The 20,477-nt window shown below is 45.0% G+C and overlaps 1 protein-coding gene across 2 annotated transcripts in view; it reads left to right on the forward strand.

Annotated features, from left to right (window-relative positions):
• Nucleotides 1-20,477, forward strand: part of CCDC170 (coiled-coil domain containing 170) — a 124,413-nt gene that overhangs the window by 71,742 nt on the left and 32,194 nt on the right. For both annotated transcript variants that reach the window (XM_090041504.1, XM_090041495.1), the window contains one exon: nt 16,597-16,797. In XM_090041504.1, the coding sequence (XP_089897630.1) occupies nt 16,597-16,797 (201 nt within the window). The remainder of the gene's footprint in view (nt 1-16,596; nt 16,798-20,477) is intronic.

The following is a 20,477-nucleotide window of genomic DNA, read 5'->3' on the forward strand; positions in this document are numbered from 1 at the left end:
TAATATAATGGGGACTCACTAAAATATTTATAACTTTGTCATGTTTTTGCAGAATTAGATGAAAACTACAGGGATGGTACCCCTTCTGAAGGCACGAAGCCTGCCAAGTTTCAAGGAGATAGGTGGAGGAGTTTCTGTGAAACTGCACCTCAAACTGTTGAAAGCAAAACTCATGTCACTTGTGTGTGTTAACTGGCTTTCTGATTGTAGCTGTGTTGATTTAAGGACCAGGCAGGCAAGACTCTTTGAGTAGATTTGGTATCTTTTATTAGACCAACTGAATAGTTGGAGAAATATATCTTGGCAAGCTTTTGGCTTAAAAAACCCTTCATGAGGCTGAGGAAGCATCTGCAGTTGGTGTGTATGCTCTTCCTGGATGGAGTGAATAGTAAAGAAACCAGAGGCAAGAAAGCGAGTCAGTGAAAATGTAAATTGAGGTGTCAGGGAGTGAGCAACAGGCTGGGAGTGGGGGAGGAAGGGGAAAGGGGATGTAGCAGGTAAAAGTGGAGAGGTACCTGGGGAGTCAGATGTCAGGCAAGTTATAGTGTGTCATAAATCCAATGTCTATACTGAGTCAATGAGTTTTTATACCCAATAGATTTATGAAATGAAGTTTGTAGGCTTGTCTACAAAAGGTGTTTTGTAAATTCAAACAAGCACTGAACCTTACTAACCTCATCACCAGAAACAAGCTTCGTACAGCTCAGAACACACTGAATGGATCCAGACCATGCCATGACAAGAAATGCAAAACCTCCCAATATCTCTCCAGTACCCCCACAGTTGGTACGCCCACAAGCGGTAGAACCATCACCATTCCTGGTTTTTACAGCTGCGTCTCCAAAAATGTTATATATCTCATCCAGTGCACCAAATTCCCTGATGGAAAATATGTAGGAGAGACCAAATAATAACTGTGCACCAGAATGAATGCACACTGGACATCTATTAAAGACAAGAACACCCAATTACCAGTGGCGGCACATTTCTCACAAGAAAACCACCCTCTCTCTAATCTCTCAGTCCTGATCCTCAAAGGGAGTTTATAAAACACCTTTTGTACATGGGCCTCCGCTTTTACCTGGTTGCTACCTCCCCCTTCACCCCGTCACAACTCCACTGCAACCAGCAAGCCTCAGGCCTCTCAAAGATCTTGCAGGCCTGGGCTTTCCCTAGCCAGGACTGTGCATGCATGTGGTGGCTGGAGGTTATAAGATACCCCCTATCCACCTTTCACCAGGGAGGTTCGCGGTCCTAGCATTTCCTGGGGCTGCCATGCAACTGGCAATCCCACCAGGCCTCCTGACCCTGGCAGAGTGCAGTTTTAGGTCATGCCCAGGATCTAGGGCTCCTCATTCCCCATAGCCCCAGCCCATACCTCCAGGTTCGTCCTGGTATGGGAGCTCAGCAGGAAGATGTTCTTCCCCTGCTGGCTGGTGATAAACTATACTGCCGCCTCCAGTTCTGCAAGTGGGGCATTAAATGGTTATCAAAGAAAATTAAAAAAGCAAATAGGTGCACAGTGAGGAGGGTGGCATTCACTCTGTCTGCATGTGGTGTTTGGAGAACCCCAGCAGCGGCAGGTTCACCTTCAGGAACATAGTTTCATAGTTTCTAGGGTCAGAAGGGACCTGAGCAGATCATCTAGTCCGACCCCCTGCCATGGCAGGAAAGAGTATTGGGGTCAAACGACCCCAGCAAGATGTACATCTAGCCTCCTCTTAAAAGGCTAGATCAGCTGCTTCACCAAACCAGGATACAAGGAGGTGCAGAGGAGTGTCACAACATCCCCAGCAATGCTAAACACCCTCTTACTTGGAACACTGGTTGGTGGACAGGACGGGGGTTCCCAGGCAACCATGGCCAAAGGGTCACAGTGCAGCCTTTCTGCATCCTTGATGAGACAGGTATCCACTGAGGCCTCCACGCTACCTACCAGATGATGGATTCTGGTGCCTCTGGACTCCACTACTGAAGCCATGCTCTTGGCCTACAATGGCAGCACCTGTGGCGGAAGAGACTGGCTTACGGATGGAGTGCTGGCACGGGACAGTGGATCCCCCTCTTCCATGTCCTCCCACCTTCTGCCTCCCTGACTCTGTTCACCAGCATGTCCATCCGGTGATCAAGGGTTTTGCTGCTGCAGATGCTCCCCTTCACTCTCGCATCACACATGCCTGCCAGCACGTGGACCATACTGGACCACAATGGATCCAGCCATTTTTTGATGCCCTTCTTCAGCTGCTTCACCAGTGCCTACACCTCTGGTGACAGTGGCTTTCCTAGCCAGGAACATTGATCCTCTGGAACTTCTTCATTTGGTTCTCAAGCTCCTTCACTTTGGGGATCACCTGGCTAAGGAGGGCATTGTCAGTGCTGAGGCTCATGGTGGCCTTGAGGAATGGCTTGAGGACCATCAAGATCTGGGAGATGGTATCCCACTCAGTTTTGTTAACGGGGCTACTGATTCCAATCTCCCCAACCAAGGCCATCTCGTGGATGGTCTTCTGTTGCTCAACCAGCTTTTCCAGCATCAGGTATGTGGAGTTCCACTGAATCTTCACATCCTGCATGATTTTGTGCTGTGGGATGCTCAGCTCTGCCTGTTTGATCCGCAGCATCTTACACCCCTTGATGCTTCAGTGGAAATAGCCTGCCGCCTTCCTGCATCTTGAAATGAACTGGCCAGTAGTGGTAGTGATGGCACTGTCACCAGCAGCCCTGTCCCCATCCAAGGCATCCCTGACTATGAGGTGGAACTTGTGTGCCACACAGCGGATGCCAACAAAGTTGGCATCATGGACCGTCTTGACCATGTTGGCCCCGTTGTCTGTGACCATGAACCGGCAGGTGAGCTTGCCCTGCCCAATAAGCCACCCCAACACCATGTGGCTTATGGCCATCATGATCTCCCTTGCTGTGTGGGACCCATCCATCACCTCTGCTTGAAAGAGAGTCCACCAATGGCCTGACTGATCACACCAATGCCCTGTGAGGGAGAGGTAGGCATGATCTCCACCCCAGCTCCTCCAGATGTCTGAGGCAAATTACAAGGCTATCTGTGGACCTGCCTTGCACAGCTCTTCCCTAAAATACTCTCTGCATGCCTCATACAGGGAGGGTACCACCATCCTGCTAAAGGTGGTGTGTGTGGGCACTTGGTAGGGTGGGGCCAGGAGTGCCATGAGCTGCCTGAACCTTGGACGCTCAACAAAGGAGAAGGGATGGCTATCCAGAGCAAGCATCTCCCCAATGCTCTGGTAGGCTTGCCCTTGCAATGTGCCCCATTTTGTCTGTGACTTTCCCCAACTGCTCCAGGGTGGCCTGCTTCTGCTTCATGGGGATGGAGGCTTTGGAGCAAGGGGAGGTCTTCTTTTTGGGCATGCTCCCACTGGTGATAGGCTGAGGAGGAACAAGGGCAAGGGGGTGCTGCCTCCTGAGATGCAGCAGCATTGCCATGGTGGCAAAGTGTTTCACAGTCTTGCCCCGGCTGATCTGCCTTTGCCAGTGCTGGCAGGTAGCATACCTGGGATCTTCTGCCAAGTCAAAACTAGCTAATGTCCCAATTTTTAAGAAAAGGAGGACCCAAGTAACTATAGGCTCGTAAGCCTCACCTCGGTGCTTGGGAAGATCTTGGAGAGAATCATCAAGGAGCACATCTGTGGGGGGCCAGCATGGGAGATCATGCTCAGGGGCAATCAGCATGGGTTCATCAAAGGCAGGTTCTGCCTAACTTGATTGCCTTTTATGACCGAGTAACTAAATCCTTGGATGATGGTGTCACCGTGGACGTAGTCTTTCTAGACTTTAAGAAGGCCTTTGACACTGTCTCTCACCCCATTCTCATCAATAAATTAGGTGACTGTGGCATTGATGCCTACACAGTTGGATGGGTAAAAAATTGGCTGATGGGGCGCACCCAGAGAGTAGTGGTGGATGGGTCGTACTCAACCTGGTGAGATGTGAGCAGTGGGGTCTCCCATGGCTTGGTCCTCGGGCCCACACTGGTTAACATCTTCATCAGCGACTTGGATGAGGGGGTTGAAAGTACACTGATCAAGTTTGCTGATGACACTAAGATGTGGGGCAAGGTGGACACACTTGAAGGGAGAGAGAGGCTGCAACTAGGTTTAGACAGACTACAAAAGTGGGCAGATAAGAATAGGATGGGGTTCAGTGTAGACAAATGCAGGGTGCTGCACCTTGGGAGAAGGAATCCACAGCATACATACAGGTTGGGGAGTTCCCCTCTTGAAAGCACAGAGGCAGAATGGGATCTTGGAGTCATTATTGACTCCAAGATGAACATGTGCTGCCAATGCCAGACAGCAGCCAGCAAGGCCAGCTATACCTTGTCATGCATCCAAAGATGCATCTCAAGCTGGTCCAGAGAGGTGATACTCCCCCTCTGTGCAACATTAGTCAGGCCGCAATTGGAGTACTGTGTCCAGTACTGGGCACCACACTTTAAAAAGGATGTGGCCAGCCTGGAGAGAGTTCGGAGGAGGGTCATCCATTTGGTGAGAGGGCAACAGGACAGGCCCTACGAGGAGAGACTGAGGGACCTGAACCTATTTAGGCTCGGCAACAGGAGGCTGAGGGGGCACCTGGTGGCCGCCTTCAGACTCATCAGGGGAGATCATCAGCAAAAAGGAAGATCCCTATTCTCCCCAGCACCACTTGGGGTGATGAGGAACAATGGTAATAAGCTGATGGAGAATAGGTTTAGGTTAAAGATCAGGAGGCAATATTTTACGGTTAGGGTGTCCAGAATCTGGAACCAACTTCCTAGGGCAACTACCTTGGGCAAATTCAAAAAGAGGTTAGATGATCACCTGTCTGGGGTCTTGTGAACCCAGCATTTGTTCCTGCCTGTGGCAGGGGGTCAGACTAGATGATCTAATTACGTCCCTCTTGACCCTAGCTACTATGAAAGTATGAAACTATGATCCCACACTACACTACACCCCTGCATCTGGGTTTAGGGGGGAATCCTGCCTTATCCCCCTCCTCAGGAGGCACAACAACAGGGGAAGCTGAGCCACCTGCCGCTACAACATCCTCCGAAGTGCCTTCCAGAAGAGACCTGCCTGTAGGGGAACTTTGGTGGGTGTGGAGCACAAACTCAAATTCCCACTTCTTCCCCAGAATTTCCCTGGCTATGGCACTGAGCTCCCCTGGTTCCAGATCCAGCTCTTTCTCTGGCACTGGGAGGTTCACGCTGGGAGCTGAAATTGAGGTGGAGGAGACTGTCATGCTGGTGCTGGTAGCTATTTCTGGTGTTAGCGGAGGTGGTGCAGGTACAAGGACCTCCTTGCTCCCACCTCCTTGCTCCCACTAGCAGCAGAAGCCTCATGGCTGCTAGGGAAGAGGATGAATCTAAGTTTGGGCTCAGGGGAACTTGCTCCCCCTACCCCCTCTCCCTCCCCTGCCAGAAGACCTGGCACCTGCTTTTCCAGCATGCTTCTTAATGTTTTCTGTGTGGAAAATGTGTGTGTGTGTGTGTGTAATATATATGGGTGACAACACTGTGCTTTCCCTTGGATAGGGATAAGTGGAGGGATTCTAGGCAAGGGTAATTAGATGAATCCAATCCTTTCCAAGAAGGGAGACTAGCAAGAGACCAACTAGGTAGCCAGGACCTTTGACATGCTGTTGCTTCCAGACATACAGCTCACAAAAAGGAGAGAAAGGCTTCACACAGAACCTTATATGCTGTTTCTACATCCCTCTCCCAGAGCACTTAGATTGAAAGGGAACTCAGGGAAAGATCACAGTCACTGGCCAGCTACAGATGTCAATATCAGAGCAGTCCTGCTCCCCTCCTCCCCTTCCTCCCTCTTCTCAGTGTCTGTTTCCCAGCAAGCAAGAATGCCTTCTGAATTGCTGAATGTTTTCAGGATAGATTTGGATGCTTTGAATCGATTCAGAGCTTTTAATGGGTCTCCCGATTTGATTCAGATTTGATAATTTGGCCACCAAATCAGAACTAATCTTCTCCAAAACAAAAAGGCGACTGAAGCTTTACACCCCTACTGTCTATTCTTGAAATACTATGGCAACAGCATCAGTGTACATGTATTGCTTAGATCAGTGCTTCCCAAACTTTTTCTCACCATGACCTCATGTATGGCCCCATTTCCTCAGCATGGCTCCTCCCAACCCATAGCCCTGCAGCCCCATCCACTGATGTTGCAATTCAGTGGGTCATGACCCACAATTTGGGAACTGCTGGCTTAGATGTTGTATGGAGGAAGTCTGAGGTATATACATTGTAAAGTATTGGTGTTAGCACTGACCTTTGGGGGACTCCATTATTCAAAGTTTATACTCTGCTTTTTTCTCCTTGGCTGGTAGTGTGCTTGAATTATCTGCTGGATATCACGTTCATGATGAAAGTGCATAGTTTGCAGTTATCTACCGTAGACTGCAGTTTATATTTGAGGTCTTGGTGCCATACCTTATTGTAGGTGGCTGTAAGGTTGATAAAGGCTGCACCTGTTTTTTGCCCTTTTTCAAATCTGTTTTCTACTTCAGATGCAAGTAATGTAACTTGGCCAATGGTATACTGCTTTTTTCTGAAAGCCAGCTTGTTCTTTTGGGAACTGGGGATCAATGATGGGTCGGTAGCTCTTTGGGTCCTCTGGTAGTTTACTGGGTTTCAGGATAGTAGTGACATTAGCTTTTCTCCAGATTATTTGCAGCCTGTTACTTTCCAGACATTTACACATGAATTTCTGAAGCCATACAGGCGACCCTCACCATTCTTGGGGGATAAGTTCTCGTATCCCCCGCAAATGGCAGAATCCATGAATAAGGCACTGTGTTAATGCATGCAGTCTGCATTCATGAACGCAGTGCCCCTGGTGGCTTGTGGCGGTGAGAGCTCAGCAGCAGCAAGTGTGGAGCTCCTGAGGCGCTCCTGTAAGTGTATAAAGTCTATTTAAAATGTGGGTTTGGCATTCGCGAATATTTGAAACTATGAATGCCGAACCCGTGAATAGCGAGGGTGTCCTGTATTTTCATTGTGGTTCTGAGCATGGTAACAAATTCTGGGAATATTTTATCTGGTCCAGCAGCCTTGCCAGTCTTGATTGCTATAATAGCTGTGCTGAACTTGTCAGAGCTGGGAGCTGTTAAATTAAGGTTGATGTTCAGTGATTTAAGTTGTTCATGAGTCTGGTGTCTTATCACTTCTGTGTGTTGCTTGCTTGGGTTATTGTATTTGCAGCTGTTACGCAGCATGTTCTCAGTGGATTTTGCTGACACAGGGCAATGTCATTTTTTGGTGCCTTTGTCTGTAAGGTGGTTAATGCACCATGCAATGCATTTTTGTTTTTGTTTGCTTGCTTGTTTTAGAACTTTTTTGTGACACAAACTACAAGGAATATAGTGTTTGATACCCCTGTTAGGTATGATAAAACTTCATGTTACTCACATTGTTTTGTCTTATTTCTTGTCTTCAGGAATATTTTAGTGTTTTATCTTTATCATTTGTAGAGAAACTTTGCTTTCATTTTTCATATCCTTAAGAAGGAGCAGGAGTTGGGTACGCTACCCACTATTAGCAAGTTCATATGGCCTTTGCCAAACAGTGACTCATAGTTCCTATAAATTAGTAAAACAAGTCTAAGTTGTTATGTGAAATATCACAAAACTTAATAGCAGTGTTTGCAAACAACCATTTAAAAAAATGAAATGAACTAAAACGCTTTTCCTTCTATTATTTTATGTTAGGGTTTAACATAAAAAAAAAATCCGTATTAATTGAATCCAGCATGATGTACACTCCTTTCATTGTTTTATTTTTGATACAAACATCAAGGCTGGGTTCTGTTATTACTCATATGTTAAGGGTTTTCATTCTCTCTTTTCAGTGTTTTAGGTTTATATTATTGAAATTAAGATTCCCATAAATTCACTGCTTGTAGGATGGAGGTAGGCTTTTGGATTAGCCCAAACATCTAAATGCACTTCTGTCCTCTGATCTCTGCCTTTTACCTTCATCAGTTGGCCAGCAGAGGTTGCTGGTAGTGTATGTACACTGTATTTCAGTAAAAGCTGACCGCAAGTTTTTAAAGATGATCTTTTGTCAGAAATTATAAATTATTTCAAGTCCTCCAACTTTTTTTAGCATTCAAGCATGCTCTGAGGATATTGCTAACTTGCAAAAGGACAGATCCTGCTCCCATCCTGAAGTCTGATTAGCTGGGCAGCAGCTGTGACAGCAGAAGAGAAATTCAGCTGGTGCACTAGTAGATAGATATGACATCTCTTATGCCAGGGGTGGCCAACCTGTGGCATGGACAGCCTCTGTGTGTGTGGCATGTTCCAAACTGGGGAGGGGACAGGTGGCACTGTGGCAGGTAGGGCAAAGGAGCAGAAAGCAGAACAGCAGATCAGGTAGGGAGCACAGAATAAGAAGCCAGAAACACAGAGGTAGATTGGACAAGGAGCATAGGACAGGAAGCAGAACACAGATTAGTTGATCAGGCAGAGGAAGGGGACCAGACTGTCACTTGGGGATGGTGCAGGTCTGATTTGTGGGACACCTGCTGAAAAGGTTGGCTCTCACTGTCCTGCACTGTCCATCTACCATCTTCTAATGCAGTGTTGGTACCACACTGGCTAGCTCACAGGAGGAATGTAAGTGATTTATAAAAATGCACAAATGTTGTTATGGTCCAACTATAAATATTACACAGCTACCACAAGACTGCAAAATCAAGATTATGAAAAATTAAACTGTGTACTCTTTCGTCCTTACAAGGTAGTGCTCAGAGTAACCCAGATCATGTGCCAAGGTGCCTGATTCCTGCCTAAGCTCTTTTCTAATTAAACTAGTTTGGGGGCACCTCAAACTCAGAAGAAGTCCACCTGCTCTGTTAGATGTTGGCAGGGCATGCCAAATTTCTGATGGACTCTACTGATATTGAATATACCCCAAGCTCCTCCTGACTCATGGTGGGGTGCCATACATCTTTTGCATAATAAGCTAGTGGTTATAGCATTTGCTCAGGAAATGGGAAACCTGGATTCTAGGCCTTCTTGGCCTGAGGAGATTCAAATCCACATCTCCCATCTCCCAGGAAAGTGCTCTAATCACTATGCTATAGTCTTGGCTGGGAAACCTATGGGAACTCTGCAGCCAAGAATGCAAGTCATAGTCCAAAAGAGGAAAAACAGTATGACTATAGCATAAGGATGAAGGCATTCCTCTGGGCATGGCATGTTCTGAGACCTGATCACTGCCGCCCGGGTTATTTCCTGTGATTTTTAACCAATGACTTTCTATTCTGAAAGGACATGAAGACCAGAACCTAGAACTTCTCACGTGGCTTACAGAGTCAGACTGCCTTCTGTTCTTTCTTTTTCTGCTTTTTTGGGAAACAAAGAGGCCTTGTTCAGTGTAAATTTATTTTCAAAAAGAGTTTTATTTAATTTTATTGTAAAATAAATGGTTTTGCTATAATTGTTAATTATTTTGCTGGAGAGATGAAGAAATGGTATGAAAAATTAGCCCAGCAGAAGGCCATATGCCCAAGCACATCTCCATTGCACCTTGCTTATCATTTTAGTGAGTTCTCTTCCAGTCTATTAAAAAAGACAGCATTAAGCTGAGGGGGAGAGCAAAGGCACTTCCTGGGTATGCTGTGGATAATCACAGAATCTCTGGGTTGGAATTGACATTAAGATTCACTTAGTCCAGTCCCTACAGTGTTTCAGTACTTGGCAGTTTTTTGCTTATTTTTTTCTATAGAACCCTTTTCCCATAATTCATTTCCATTGCATCTGTTATTTTGTGATAGTCATTCTTGTTGTCATGTAACAGTTTAATCAACGTTATTTAAAATAACTTAAATTGGTCACTGGAAGCTACTTAGAAAAGCTTTAAAATGGTGGAAATTTAAGTATGTGGCAATCTAAATACAAGGCAAATAATAAGAGGAGGGCTGTCATCTTTGTTTAAATAATGGTGCAAGGAAGACTGTCCTTTTTGGTATTTGGAGTGTCACACAGTAAATGCACCTAGAGGTGTTGAGGCTCTTGTTGGAAAGGCGTAGGTCTCCATATTGATAAAGTGACAAGCCATCAAGAGAGAGTACCTAAAACTACAGGCCAGAATTATTGGAGAGTTCTGAAAGAAGAGTAGTTTTTTAGTATGAAGTGTCACTATTGCTTTTTTTTTTTACAGTTACTTTGATTTAGTAGCTATGGCAAAGGAGAGTGAATTCTTCAGTTAAGGCCATTATTTTTTCCTACAGGCACTAAGCATACAAATTGATTTAATATGTTGACAAGGTAAGAACCATGGTATTTCAAGTATGTCTTTCTGTGCCTCTGTCTGTGCCTCTCACAGACTGGGTAAATACCTCATCAGGCTGAGATATAGACATAACATTTCTGGATACAATAAATGACTGCTTTCTAGAGCAATTAATCTTGGAACCCACAGTAGGAGAGACATGTCTGACCGTGATTAATGCACAGGACCAGGTTCAAAAGGTATCTGTAGGTGAACTGCTCTGTAATAATGATCATAATATAATCAAATTCAGTGCTTTTGCTGAGGGTGTGAGCCAAAAATTCTACCGTACTAATGTTTAATGTTACAAAGGAAAATTATACAAGAATGAGCAATTTTAGTTTAAAAAAAAAATGAAAAGCAGCCAAGAATATAAAAAAATGTATAAAAAATCAGGCAGTCTGGAATTTGTTTAAAAACATCATATTAGAGGCTCAGGAAAAGTGTATGGTGCAAATTAAAAGATATTAAGCAGTCCAGTAAAAACCCTGCATGGTTTAATGACAGAGTTAAGGAGGCTATCCAAAGCAAAGAGGCATCAATCAAAATCTGAAGGCATGCCTAAGTGAAGAAAACAGGAAATCACACACACTCTGGCAGGTCATATGTACATAGGTAATAAGACAGGCCAAAAAAGAATTTGAGGATCATCTTGTGAAAGATGCTAAAGATCACTAGATTTTTAAAAAAATACATCAGAAGCAGGAAGCCAGCCAGAAAATTGGTGGGACCATTAAATGACAAAGGTATAAAAGGGGCATTGAGGGATAATAAGCTGTAGCCAAGGAGCTAAATTAATTCACTACATCCATCTTTACCCTAGAGGATACTGGGGAGTATCCTCTGAGTATCCACAGCTGATCACTTCTTAGTCTCAGGGCAGAGGTGCATAGACACTATGGCCTGCCCACAGTGGCATAGGGAAAGTGCCCATAGACAGTTCTTCTCCCTGTGGCAGCATGAGCAGAAGGCCCACAGCCAAAGCCCCCTGGTGCTGAATGCCAGTGAAGCTCCATGCCACAGTGGTTTTGCAGGCTGGATCTAGTCCATGGACTGTAAGTTGCTGACCACTGGCATGCCTACATCTTAAATATTATGTTCAGTTTTGGTCTCTACATTTCAGAAAGGATGTGATGGAATTACAAAAGATACAGAGAAGGGCAACCAAAATTATCAGGCTATGGGTGGGGGCAGAGACAACTGTAGTGGGTTGCAGGGCCTGGGTTCACAAATAGTCTGTGTGAGGCCCCTATAACACTGCGAGGGGCTGGGTCACGGCTGCTCCACCTGGTTCCTGCCCGACTCTGCAGGGCCTCCCAAAGTGCATGGTCCAGGGCCATTGCCCCAATTCACTCCCTCCCCCACCAAAGGATGGCCCTGGGTGGGGGGATGTGATGTAGATTTATAAAATCATGGAGGGCAGAATAAGGTATCAAGTCCCAAGATCCAGAATACAGTAAATAGGTGGAACTATTAAAATTAACAGGAGACAGGTTTAAAACAAGAAAGAGAAAGTATTCTTTTTTTTTTTTTAAACCATGCATAGTTAACTTATGGAACTCATTGGCACATGAGGTTGTAGAGCAGAGGTTGTGATCTGCATCCAGCCCACTAGGTGATTTCGTACAGCCTGCAGGCAGGTGCCCACCAATTAATTGTATCCAGCTTTGCCTTCAGCTGTTCTTGCTGCACTCCGCATCGGGCCAAACCCCACGCACTGCCACCCTTGCCCGTGGGAGGGACTGGTCCCTGGCCCCAGCCCCAGTCAGCATACACAGCACCCCACCACCAATAATTAGATTCTATATATGGAATATTTATAAATGTATTATAATTTCCCATGTATACAATCTAAATATTGAAGGGTTGTCTTAAACATGTTCCCCCACCACTGCCATGGGGAAAGCAGGAAGAGCAGCAGTGGGGCAGGTAGCGCTCACACTTGTCTCCCCTGCAGCCTACCACCTTCCCTGATGGTGCCTGAACCCCTGCTCCCTGCAGCCCCTCCCCTTCCTGCAGTCTGTGTCCCTCCCCTTTCATTTACTGTCTGGCATAGCTCAGACTCACTCCCTTCCAGGCACAGAGCACATACAAGCTGCATCCCTGGCCAGCCATGCAGCAACCATGGCTGGGCAGGCAATGGAGTTTCCATGTGCTCTGTGCCTGAAAGGAATGAGCTGGAGCTGCCCTGATGATAAGCAGGAGAGTGGGAGAAGGAACACAGGCTGCTGCAGCTCTGACTCTAGCCCTAAAATACCAGAGTACAATTTTGTACTTGAATCCAAGACAAGGAGCTTTCTTCTCCATGTTGAATGGGGGAAAACAACCTTATCTTTGATCTGAGTAAATACTTAAGTAGATAAGTATTCTCCCTTCAAAGCAGTGATTCTCAACCAGGGTCCTACAGCACCCTGGGGAGCCTTGAGAGCCTTTCAAAGGTGTTACGGGATGCCCCACCATGTTATCATTGTGAGATATGCAAACATGATTCACAAGGTAAATAGGTAAATTTCAACTAGGAATGCGTAATGTTAAAAACATTTGGGCCTGTTGGTGTCTATTAGCTCCTGTTGGTGTCTTTCACCACTTTTACAGCAAAACAATTGCTTTATTATTTTTCCATAGTCAAACAAGGAGTGAAAACTAAGACCTGACATTTTCTGAGGGGTACCTTGAGTCTAAAAAGGTTGAGAATCATTGCTCTAAAGCCTCTGGTACATACCACAGTCAGAGGATACTAGACTTATGGACCTTTGATATGAGCCAGAATCACGCTACATATGTTCTTATGTTCATTTTTAAGCGAAGAATATTTTCAGGGATGATGTAATTTTTATCAAGTCAGGAGTTATAAACCCAGGAAATGTAGCATAAAGGATAAACTTAAAATCCATCCAAATGTTAAATTGTGGAGATACACTCTTCGCCTCCACAGTATTTATGTTACAACTTTAACATAATAAAATGGGAAGAGAGAGGAAAACCTTGCTTTCTCCTCACTTTACCTTCTGTGGCCATTAGGTGGTTAGTTTAATCATTTGAATCAAATTTTTAAAAACGTTGGGGAGGAATGATTAGCTCCCTTGGCTTTACAGATGAACTTCAGTAAATACCAAAGAATTAAAAAAGTATCATATGTTTGTGAAGAAAGCCTAGTGTTTCAGCCCCATGTCCCCATGAGCCTTAGGTTTGGAGAAAAAGGAAATAATCTGTGTGCCCTGTCCCAAAGAGAAACCTGCGCTTGATGACTTCAGCTCCCAGGAGAGGTTCTTCATTAAGATCAGACCTTGCAGTAACTATGTCAGAACGGATTTGAGCATGGTCTAACTGCATCGTTTCCCAAGATACAAAGCTGTTGTGCATTTTTGGAGCTATTTCTGTGGTAAAGCTTCCTCCATCAAAAATGGTTTTTAACCTGGAGCACTCGTGTATGGCTCCTTTTTTCTTTTATGTAGTGAACTGCTTTTCTCTACTCAAATCATAAAGCAAAATACTTAATAAGGCCCTGTTCTTGCAAATTCTATATCTGTGCTGATCGTTTTAGCTTAGGTGGAATCCCACTATAGCTCAGTGTGGATTAATCCCTTTTGTACAATGTACAACGTATAAAGTGGTGTCCAGTGGAATGACTGAGTCTTCAGTGATATCACAGACCTACCCTTCCCCAAAAGTTTGTACTAAACCTGAAGAAAATGACCTTCAACTGTGAGTCAGTAAGCTTTTCAGCATAAATTATCCAATGCTGATCTCTGCAGCTATTGTTAGATTGATAATGATACCCAAGCTAGCTAATTTCAATTTTTCACCTATATCTCTAAGTTACAGTGCAGCCACTTTTATTATGGTAGTGTAGATATGCTCTTGTACCTGATGCAAAGCTCATTAAAGACTGGAAATTACTGTTGACACTAATAGGTTTTGATTCAAGCCTTAATTGTTCCCCATTGAAATAAATAACCCAGTTCCCAAATATTTCAAAGTTAGCATTATTAGATACAGATTTCACTACCCAAGGATGAATTCACACTTTTTCCATCACTACCACGGCTGACCTGTGTTCTGCAAACTCAGTGTAGTTTTACTGTTTCAGGAAAAATGTTTCTGTGGTTGTGTGTTTATATAATACAAAACCTTCCTTTGTGCCTAAGGAGCTGTCCATTTGTATGCAGAGGGGAAGGGGAAATGGGATGAGGCTGGACTGATCTGATTATGCATAGTGAACCACAAAGGGGTCAGCTGGTGGAGGGTTCTGTGCCACCAGCACATCTTTCCTGGGCCAGACATAAAGGACTAGATCTATTCCTTAATGAGATATGATGCTAAATAATGAGATATGATGCTGAATAACATGGGTGGGTAGTGGTTTTCTCTCAGTTCTATTTTGTTTGCTGCTTTTTCTCTGTTTGCAATCAATTATATTTCCATAAAGCCTTTTCAAACTGTGTAAATTATACTGTTGAAGTTGAATGCTGATGTTAAAGGTGAACTTTGATGTAGTGATAACTGTCATTGGAATTAATCATAGTTTTCTGTGCCTGGGCAGGCCAATTTGTGAACACGAGGCCAGAAGATGGGAAAGATAAAGGAAGTATTTGGATAAATAACAGGGTGTGAAATTGCAACTGAACAGATAAAAAAATATTTGACCAAATACCTATATGGCTGTAAAAGTAGGGGGAAAAGCAAGCAATTTCTTGACTATGGCCAAATAATTGAATATTTGGCAGTGCTGTAATTAGCAATTTGCTGCTGTTGAGCACCAAGTTATGAGTGATTAATTTTGAATTACGTTAATTGATTGAAATAAATCTTGTAAGTATAGCTTTCACATTGTTAGCGTAGTATCATATCATACAATTTTGTCTCTTCTGGTTTTGGCTTTAGCTATACTAGAGAAAATGTATTTAGCAAACCTATTTATTGAAGTGATTTGTTCAGAAACAATTAGCACCCAACGTGGACACCATGACATTTTTCAAGAATTTCTTTTGATATGCGTTGTAGTGTTGACCAAGACCAGCTGTAACACATTCTATATTGGATGCTATTAAATTTTTTAACTCCCCTTAATAAAACATTTTTTCAGAATAGGTGTAGACTAGAGTTTGTGGGCATTTTTACATGTGCTCTGGGGATGGTGGGGAGGGGAGCTCTAATTAGAGTGGCTCTGATTAAAGTGCCTGCAGTGTCTTGTGTATGAGTGTCCCTGCGCTTCAAAATGGTGGCAGGGGCACTTTAATTAAAGCTCATCAAATGAGGTTTAAAGCACCTTGCCACCATTTTGGAGCATGGAGATACTGAATACATGAGATGCAGAGGATGCTGGAGCGTGCTAATTACATGCTCCAGCAGACTTGATTAGTTGAGTCTGTTCCTATGCACTACAATTACAGCATGTCAGAACAACCTCCCCACCTGTCTGTAGGCACCTGGAGAGCTTACTTTTACTAGAATTATAGTATTTATCCAAATCCAAGACAGCTTCAAATTTAAGGTGCTACTCCCTATACCCTGCCCCCATCCCACGTTCTGCTGTACTTCTGCTCCTCTGGGGCAGTCAGCAACAACAGCAGCCTTAGCCTAGCCCAGCCAGGAAGGACAGTGGCTGTTCCTGGCTGGGCCAAATCAGGACAGGAGCCAGAGCAGAATGTAAGAGAGGCATGGGAGCAGAGAGTGAGTGTTGCGGGGAGGGCAGACTGCAGGTTCTCCCTATACACCCTGCAGTCTCTCCCATGCTCCCTCAGCTGCAAGTCCCCTCCCCCCACAAATGAGCCATCCTGGCCTGGGGCAAATAATGGTTCAGCTCTGAATTTAGGTCCAAGGCTAGGGCCAAAGCTGGAGCTGAGCTGCCACCTGCCCTATGCTGGTGCTTGAATCCAGGATGAGGAGGGGAGGGGTGACACGGGATCTCATCTTGGATTTGAGTAAATATAGTAACTGTTTGCCAATTAATTCAAGCTAGTCAACATCTTTGGAATGTGTATGCAGTTTTTATATTAAAAAAAGTAGCTATCTACTTTCAGTTCATGGGCATATCTTAGATATAATCTCAGTATTACTGTCTATTTTTGATTCAGTGACTCACTGAATCAGCTTTTTCAGCTTCTTCTGTCATTTTTTCTTATAGTTACACCAAAGGTTTTTCCCCCCTTACTTTAAAAAAACTTTTATTTGGGAAAAATGAATTTATTTTCTACTGGTTTTAATAGTTTAGGGGATGAGCATTTTTATGACTTGGACCGTTACATATCAGTTAACTTAGTCTGGCTTGTTTGTGTGCTTGCTTCCAGATGATGTCCCAGTTTGAAGCCCAAATAGCTAAGCTGACTGAACAGTTGGAGATTCAAACCAAGTCATACCAGGATGCTCTGCAAGGGGCCAGGAAAGCAGAAAAACAAGTTGAAAGTCTCCAGGATCAATTGAGGCATCTGGAGGGAGAATTGGTGTCTGGAGATGTGGAGAAAGATGGTTTGAAAACAGAGAAACAAAAAGTAATGGCATAGATTATTTCCCATTTGTAGAAATGTGACCTGCCACCACCCTAAGATCCCAGCCCTGGCCTTGGATGTAGCTGTCCGCATGACTCTCAGGCAGTCTCCATGGGGCTGGGACAGGAACATCAGGCTCTGCCCTGACCCTGTGCTGTCATGGATCCATGATCCTGGAGTCTCCATGGAGACCAGCTGGGAGCTGCATGGGCAGGATACAGGGGTGGGTGAGGAACAGCATCCAGGGCCACAGATGCGACTGTGGGGTGGTGACAGTGCAAGGCTGGAGCTGGGGCAGAGCTCCAATCAGCTCCCTGCACATCCCTGCCTGCAGAACTTGTACCCATCGCAGGGGTGTGCAGCAGATTGTGGCTCTACGTGGGCCTACGCTATCATCACTCCAAGATCCCAGGGTTTCCACAGCCCTGCCTGCCCATTCCACTTCTGGATGCCACTCCCCACCAGCTCCCAGCTCCATCCCAGCCTTCCGGCCTTGCACTTTTCCTGTGTGGGTCCCATCCCTGGCAGTGGGTGTAGGGTAAATGGGCAAGGGTGCCTGGGCAGCAGGGCTAGGTCCAGCAGTGGCAGCCAGAAGGAGTTGCCTCCAGGGCTGCTGGGAAATGGAGACCTGCTGCTATGCTGCCCCAGCCCCGCTGTGCGTCCAGGGATGGCAGGACCAGTTGCATGTGCCATGGCTTGAGCTATCCATCATGCTTGGGCCAGGTGGGACCGAGGGATCTGCCACAGGCTGGACAAAATCCCTCCGTGGGCTGGATTTGGCCCCCAGGCCATATTTTACCTTCCCCAGGACTAGAAATTAGGGAGGGAAAAAACCCTTTAAGGTAAAAAATTAAACAGTTATGGTAATAAAGTATTGAGAAAGGCTACATAGTTGCACATGTAACATCTATCCATGGTCCAAGCTGTTTATATTGGTACAAGAAACTGGGAATAAGCAGAAGGGAAGGGGAACCTAGTTCACATATAACATTACAGTCTAAGTGGAATAATTGAAACTTGGTGGGATAGGTCTACTGCAATACTGTCATGGGTGGGTATAACTTGTTTAGGAAGAACAGATAGGGGGAAACACACACATGCTTATTCTGGTACAGAACAAAGTGGGAGGTTGACTGGTTGAAAATCTCTGTGTGAAGGTAAAAGGAGGAAAGATGAAAGGCAGTGTCCTGGTACGTGTCTGCTGTATACCACCAAACCAAATCAGTAGTTGGAGGTGAAAGGTGAACGAGACTTTAAAAAAAACCACACTCACTGAAATATCTAAATTACAGGGCCTGGTGCTTGTGAAGGCTATAATTTTCATGATATTTGTTGGGAGGGTAATGCAGCAATGTACAGATAATGCACATTTTTGGATTGTGTTGTAAACACCTTTTTGATGCAGATGGTAGCAAAACTACCTCCAAGAGGAGCTCTTTGTAACTTGCTACCTACTAATAGGGAGGAATTGGTTGAGAATGTGAAGGTGAAAAGCAACTTAGGTCACAGTGAGGATGAAATGATCAAGTTTGTGGTCTTAAGGAAAGGAAGAAAGGAAAGCAGCAGAATAAAGTCATTGGGCTTCAGAAAAGAAGACTTTACTAAACTTGGGGAATTGCTGGGCAGGATCTCATAGAAGGCAAATCTGAGGACAAACTAGTTAAGGGGAGTTAGCAGTATCTTGAAGAGCCAGTAGAACAAGAGTGTGTTATCCTTATGCAGAAGAAAGGATTGGAAACAACGAGAGACCAGCTTAGCTAAAAGTAAGCTCTTTAATGACTTAAAAGTTAAAAAGGCATACAAGAAATGGGAAGTTGTCTGTTACTCATTTGCAAAGGATGAATAATAGACAACTTTTCATGTAGGAACAAAATCTGGAAGGCCAAGGCACAAAAAGGCAACAAAAAAGTATTCTATAAGGAGGTTAGAATTTTGAAAGAGGAGAGCAACAAAAATTCATAAGACATCCAGGAAACATTACATGCAAGAAAAGGTTGAAAAATATGGGATTATTTAGTCTGAAGAAAAGAATGGGGGATAAGGGAGTCGAGATGCTTGATAACAGCTCCCAAATACAAAGAGGGTTGTTGTTAAAGAGGATGGTAATCAACCTTTCACTGAGTCCATAGGGAATAGGGCAAGAGATAAAGGTTGCAACAAGAAAGATTTAGGTTAGATATTAGGAATAACTCTCTAACTATGAAGTTGGTTAGCTAATGGCATAGTAGGCAATCATTGATCCTCTGGATCATGGTGTACATGTAACAGGTCTAATCACCTTTGATGTGAATATGTAGGCAAGAGTATGGAGGAGTGGAAGTTATGCAAGACCTACCATCCCCTGCCCCCTTTAGCTCACTGAGACAGAATCCAAAAGGCAGACCAAATCCAGACTTTCAGTGCCTTGATGGTTGTAGTTTCTCCTAGAGAGCATCAGATAAAAACTGCTGCTGACTGCCTAATGCCTCAGTGAGGACACATTTTGGTCAGGGTGATGTCCCTTAGCCTTTCTCCAACCAAGGAGTACCCAAAAGGAAGTGATGGTTAGGGTTTTGAAGCACCCTATACTTACCGTACTTTGGAGGTTGCAGCATGGTGGTATTTTATAGGAGCTATGCTGCCATGAGTAATCCCACCATGTTGCCACTAGGTCCTCCACTCAGATACAGTTTACAGTCATACCTAGGACCAAGCTGATGGCATAGTTTACTGAGAATTTCTGTAATTGCCATGACTGAAGGTCTTTAAGTACAGATTGGACAAGCATTTATTTTGGGATGGTTTGGAGGGGGATGTTCCTGTCCAGAAAAGGTAGTAGGACCAGGTAACCTCCTAAGGTCCCTTCCAACTTTTCTATAATTCCTCTGGCTCTCCTGCTCAACAGCACAGCTAGATGCTGATTTTTTTTAAAAAAGATCCAAGTCTTTTTGCCTCTTCCTGTTTCATTTCCTGGGTCTAATTAGGAAAAAAATACTCTGTTCTCTCAACCAGAGGATCACAACAGTCTTGCCTAGCTTTCATTCCCTTCTTCACATGATCTTCTTCCCAAGACTCTAAAGCCTGTGGTGTGTACTTTTCCCCCACCCACATTTGTCTCTGCTTTTATTTTTATATAAATTTTTCAACTATTGTTCATATTATTTCAAATCAGTTTGAAAAGTTTGTCCCCAGCTTTGGCATGAGATGCACGGGCAGAAGCCCATCGCGCTCCTGTTGAGCTCAGGGACCCCCAGAACCTCCCAGCAGGACCCCAACCAGGACTCCCAGTGCAGCCAGAGGTAGGTGGGGCCTGCGGCAGGGAGGAAGGGACCCCAACCCAGTCAGCTGAAGGGCAGCTGAGTGGGAGCTGAGGAAAGACACCGCCCCCCCAGCTCCTGCTTGACCCAGCCCCCAGGGAGCCATGCGACCGGTCTCACCCAGTGCATGAGTCAGGGAAAGGGGGGGGCACTCACCTGTCCCCTTCTTCCATGGGGCAGGGACACCCCAGCTCCAAGAGTGGCAAGGCGCTGTTGGCAAGCCCTTCTGCACATGCGTGCAGTTTAAGAAGGGCCTGGTGACACCAAGGCCTCAGTTTGTCCCTGGCTTCGGTGTGAGATGCACGGGTGGAAGCCCGTCGCATCCCTGTTGAACACAGGGACCCCTAGGATTCCCCCAGCAGGACCCTGACCAGGACCCCCAATGCA

The sequence above is a fragment of the Crocodylus siamensis genome, chromosome 1 (assembly GCF_052110815.1).
Source record: "Crocodylus siamensis isolate JL-2025a chromosome 1, ASM5211081v1, whole genome shotgun sequence".
NCBI classification, from domain to species: domain Eukaryota; kingdom Metazoa; phylum Chordata; order Crocodylia; family Crocodylidae; genus Crocodylus; species Crocodylus siamensis.